Source organism: Parus major, chromosome 14 (genome assembly GCF_001522545.3).
Source record: "Parus major isolate Abel chromosome 14, Parus_major1.1, whole genome shotgun sequence".
Lineage (NCBI taxonomy): Eukaryota > Metazoa > Chordata > Aves > Passeriformes > Paridae > Parus > Parus major.
This window is the reverse complement of record NC_031783.1, coordinates 1425023-1430551: the sequence shown is the minus strand read 5'-3', so window position 1 is coordinate 1430551 and position 5529 is coordinate 1425023. Positions and strand designations below refer to the sequence as shown.

Here is a 5529-nt window from a genome sequence, read left to right as displayed (position 1 = left end):
TCATCCTGTTGCCATTGCCTCTGGTGCTTGTGCAATCCCTTCCCTTCAGCATCCCTGATTTATTCCAGCCAAGACTCTGGCATTGTGTGACAATGCATTAGAAGAGTCCCAAAGGATCTTGGAAGGTTTTATGTGATATTTTTTGGTGGTGGGATGGAAATGTCTCTTCCTCTCACCACTGATGCATCAGAGGACTTGGAGCGTGATCCTGAGTGTGAGTGGCAGGAGGCTGCTGGCTGAGGGGTGCCCAAAAAGGTCACCCCAAGCTGGGTATGGTGCCAGGACTGTCCTGCCCCTCAGGGAGCTGTGCCCTGGTGTGGAACAGCTCTCATCGTAGAGCAGGCACAGAGGGAGGGTTCCACACCCCACCACTGAATTCCTGTGCATGTTCTGCCAGCCTTGAACGGGTCAGTGAGAGCCGAAGCTGGGGGTCACCAGGTGTTGGAACCTCCTGCCTTAATTTTTGGCTCTCCACACCCTGGTCATTTTCTGTGGGATGGCAGGAGAAAGAGCATCTCACTGCTGTTGGGTTGCTGAGGGGATGGACAGGTTTGTGAGGCTCTTGAAGGCTGCAGTGTCCAATAGATTTGGAGATGGGCCCAGGTAGCACCCCTTGTGCTTAGTCTGGTTTGGTCAAAGCCCTGACAAGGGCATGAACTGGGTGTGGGCACATCCTGCTGTGCTGGGGTGTGCACAGTGTGTCCATCACCAGATGCATCTATGTTTGTCTAGTTGGCATTACTTATCTAAATTTTATTTTTTTAGCTAGATAATTTAATTTTTAGGAAAGTTTTGGTTGTCTGAATGTCAAATTTACTCAGATTTTATGTGACATCTGAATGTCTTCAAATGAAAGCATTTTAAAGGAAAAAAAAAAAGACAAAATGCAGGACTTTTCCAATTTGTCATTGTTTTGAAACCTTGTACTTGCCCAGCGAGGCTTCACACGAGGCCGTCAGGGAAGCTCCAGCTGATAAAATCAGTCCACGCTCATGGGAACAGCAATATCCAGCAGCTTGGACTCAAGGAATGGTTTGGCAAGGAATGGCAGTGCCAGGCAGGCACATCCACTGCAGTCAGTGCTCCCTTAACGAGGTCAAGGGCCACTAATGGGGCCTGGCCAGGAGCCTGCAGAGACACTGTGGGAACAGCACGAGGAGGACACCGCTGATGGAGTCGGGGCCAAGAGCTTCCCTGTGACCTCAGATGTCCTCAGGGCTGGTTGGGATGCAGGACCAGCGTTCTCCTGCAGGTCCAGGGGAGTACGCTTCCCTTCTCAGGAAAGGTCACCAGATCTTCTCCCCCAGGATCACAGCCCTGCTCCTGCCAAGCCCCGAGATGGCTGTTCTGCTCCATTCCCATTCACTGGAAAACCCTGGATAATTTTCTTTCATCCCTCCTTGCCCCCATCCCACAAGACAGTGGTCCTGCTGCTTCTCCAACTGGATGGTGGCACCAAGATAGGGATGGAAGAGGCTGTTTAAAGGCAAGTCAGGCTTCTGACCTCCCAGCAGACAGGAGGACAGCTGAACTTGTTCTGCACTAAGAAGGAAATATTGTGGGCTGGAGAAGATGCTAAAACAAAACAAAACAAAACAAACCCAAAAATCCCCAAAAATCAACATCAACCCTAAACCCTCTCAGTGCCACGGTCTGTTAGTGCTTCCAAAGCTTTGCTATGGATTTGAATCCTTTAGGGACGGTGACTGCACGCGTCCCACACCGAACACTGCCCTTCCTTCATCCCTGGAGGGGCCATTCCCAACAGTGCATTCCAAGTAATCCCTGAGTTGTGCTGAGGACGAGGGGCCAGCCCTGCTCGGGGCTGCAGGAGCTCCGGCCCCACGCTTTGGGAAGACGCTCGGATGGGCCGCGCTGGCTCCGCTTGCGTAAGCTTTAATCTAAAGTTGGAGATGTTTTGAGCCGATCTGTGTTAATGTTGGGTGGAATTAACACGCATACGGGGAGACCACGTGATGCCCTCCGACCTCCCCCTTTTTTCTTTTTCCATTTTTTTTTCCCCATCCCTTTAACGGATTCCTGCCAAATCAGAGCGGCTGGTGCTGGCAGGGCCGGGCTGCCACCGCCGGCAAAGATGCCCGCGGTCTCTGTCCTTTACAAGGGAGCCATCATCATCAGCAGGTAACCTCCCCCAGCTGGGGTGGGAGTGGGGAGGGGGTCCCAGGAGTCCCATGGCTTCCCCTTCCAGCCCAGGTTCTTCTCTGTGGCTCCTCCAGGAGCAGGGTTGGGATGCAGGGATTGCTGGAAGAGCCCAGGACGCCGTTGCTGGTTGGGTTTTCTGTGCCGGTGGCATTAGCAGAGCTCGGGGCTGCCGTGCCCCAGAGTGGGGATGATGATAAGAGTTGATTGCAGGGGGATGATGATGATAAGAGTTGATCACAGGGGGATGATGATGATAAGAGTTGATCATATCAAGGAGGCATCTGCTTCGCTGAAACTGCGTCCGTATGGTGCCTTCCAGCCCGCCCCGAGCGCCCGGGGCTCGCCCGGGGAATTTCCTCGGCGATTTACTCAACATACCCCGAGAATCCTGGGTGGGGGATTGAACCAGCCTGGGCCCAGGGCTGCTCTGCCTTCCTGGGATGCCTTTGGGCTCCATTTTTCAATAGCCAGATGTGGCCAGTTGTTTGTTCAGTCTTCAGTACAGTGCAAGGATAGCAAGGAGAGGCATTTTTTAACAGGGAGAAAACACTTCCAGTCCCAATCTTAGAGGTAGAAGTTACTGGCTTTGCAGGGTAGCTCAATGTTTTGAGTTTTATTTTGGACTCCTGGTAAGTCCCTGCAGGTTATTCTTATCCTGCATCTCACTGGATTTGGAGCAGCCTCTTGTTTCCCACAGTGTTGTTCTTCCTCATCCATGTTCAGATCTGGGACCTGATATCGATTGCCAAACCTTTTCTGTTGCGACTTAAGTGCTGGGGAGTTTTTTGGTACCTCTTCAGCTGTGGTTTCCCACCTGGCACATCTGGGTCAGGGTTTCTCAGATCAGGGTTCATCCATCCTGACGAGCCCAAGGAGAAGTGCTGGTGGTCCCTGGTTTGGAGTCTGACATCTGTGGTTGGGGCAGGGTGTTTTGGGGTCATTCATTTGGGACCTCGCCTAAGGGTGTTTGTGGGGAGACTGTGGGATGTTTTGGGGAGTTACATGGCTTGGGGGAATCTCAGTTGTGTGTGATGCTCTTCTACGCACTCTGGTGTGTGATGAGAAGCTCCCACCAGACCAGGCAGGACTTGGAGCAGCTCTTGCATCCCCTTTTTCAGACCCTCTGCGTGCATAAAAACCCCTGAGAGCGCATTGTGCCCGGCTGTGTTCATTACAGGCTGCCTGTGTTTGTGAAACTGCTTTATTTGGACACATGGGCCCGAGCTCTGATCTCATTTCCCGGGAGCTGCACAGCTGTCCAGCCCCGATAATCTGGGGTAATGAATCACAGACAGGTCCATCAGATTTGCTGGGTGGGGAGGATGATGTTCAGCCCTGCACATATTCTCTCATTTATCTGTGTAAACCTCGGGGGGGCTGGCTGGGGGCTGAGTTCTGTGGGTGCCTGGTGGGCAGGTGGAAGGGACAATGTGCCTCTGTGTGTGCTGGCTGTGCCTCTGTTCTTTTTGGCCCATGACAGAAAGCTGCTCCTCTTGTCTCCCCAGGACACTCATGGGACCGTACGGGATGGATCGAACCGTGCACTGCTTCGACTTCTACGAGTGTGCAAACGGGCTGGGTGAGCAGCAGGGACAGCAGGGTGGGCTGGGATACCTCAAATGTCCCCCCAGTCCCCAGAGCCTGTGGCAGGATGTGCCTCCCTGTGTGAAGTCTAATGTCTCACTGGTTCTTGTGTCTTGTGCCTGCCTGTGTCGAGCATCTTTTGCACCTTTTGCAGCTGTGACATTAAAAGAATGTCAAAATCCCAACTAATTCCATGGTAATGGTGAGCAGCCAGTGCTGGGATCTGTGCAGGAGCCTGAGGCCACAACCCCTTCCCTGAGCAGGATGAGGAGGAGGGGCCCTTCAGAATTTTCTGGATTAAATCAATTAAAATGCTAAATAAAGAAATAGAATCCCCAGCACTTGCCTGCCCCTCTGCAGACTTTTACCCCAGAAAGCCACCCCAATGGGTGAGGGAAGGTGCTTCCTGCAGCACTCCTGGGGACTGGGATGCATGAGCTGGGACTGGAAAGTTTGGCCCATGGGGAAGGAAATGAGCACTGAGTGAGTCAGGTGTCCTTCCACAGCACTCTGAACTTCAAAGCGTGGAAGAGAAGGGAAAAGAGAAGGTCACATCCATCAGAACATGAGAAAGTTCCAGGTTCATGACACTCAGCCCAGAGGGATCCAGCACAGCATTTCTTCTGACCTCTGTGTATCCAGCTGTGCTCTGCCATGGACATGATAAAATAATCTGTGATCCTGCATCAGGATTTCAGTCTCTCCCCTAATCCCTAATTGTGAGTGCAGCCCACCCTCCCACAGAGCAGCTGGGGACCTCTTGGTGAGACCCCTCAATGACCATTTGGGACAAGTTCTGAAGAGTCACCAGAGAAACAAGTTCAGGTTTCCTGAGACCTGAGATTAATTATGGATTAATTATTGGCTCTCTCCAGCTCTGGGGTAACAGGACTTTCTCTCATGGGAGGATGGCTTTGCTGACTCTTCCCCCAGCCATGAGGTTCATGGGAGCTCAGAGAAATGTCTTTACTTGGTGAATATGATATTTTAATCTCCAGAGGTGGATTTGGTTGAGTTGATGGGATTTCAGCTGCTGGGTTAGATTAGCTCATTAAAGGAGGAGGCCCAGAAAAGCCGGATGGGGCCATCACTGACCTCTGGAAGAAGTGACAGATGTGGCAGCCCTTTGTCAGCCACTTCACTGGGTTCCAGTTTCTCTCCCCCAGTCTGTGGCCAGAGGGTCTTTGCAGAGTCTAGAAGAACCTCTACAGCAAATTGTGATGTGCTGGAGGATGCTACAATAATGTGGATTTCCTAATGCCATCAACAGCTGGCTTCATCCTCTCCTGTGAGGCTTGAAGCACTCAGGATGAGCACTCATCCTCCAGAAATCATGGAATGGTTTGAGTTGGAAGGGACCTCAAAGCTCATCTCAGATGAGCCATGGGCAGGGACACCTTCCACCATCCCAGGCTGCCCCAAGCCCCATCCAGCCTGGCCTTGGACACTTCCAGGGATCCAGGGACAGCCACAGCTTCTCTGGGCACCCTGTGCCGGGGCCTGCCCACCCTGCCAGGGAACAATCCCTTCCCAATATCCCATCTAGCCCTGCTCTCTGGCCCTTAATCATCCTTCTCTGATGAGTGGTGCTTACAGAATCCCTGTGTCTGTGAGAGATGTAGCTGCTCAGAGTAGGTTTATTTGGGAAAAGAAAGTGCCTTCATGAGTTTCTCAAGCTGAATGCAGGTGTTACTCCCACGATTTCTCAGGCTGGATAAAGGCATTATCCCAACATTCACAGGTAGGATGCAGGTGTTATCCCAGCAGTTTCTCAGGTAGGAT

The 5529-nt window shown here is 52.2% G+C and overlaps 1 protein-coding gene across 1 annotated transcript in view; it reads left to right on the top strand.

Annotated features, from left to right (window-relative positions):
- Positions 1 to 3484: 3484 nt before the first annotated feature.
- LOC107211381 (syntaxin-binding protein 4-like) overlaps positions 3485 to 5529 on the top strand; it is a 37461-nt gene continuing 35416 nt past the window's right edge. Inside the window, exon 1 of the mRNA XM_033517961.1 lies at positions 3485 to 3742. Within this exon, the coding sequence (XP_033373852.1) occupies positions 3592 to 3742 (151 nt within the window). The 5' untranslated portion in view covers positions 3485 to 3591. The remainder of the gene's footprint in view (positions 3743 to 5529) is intronic.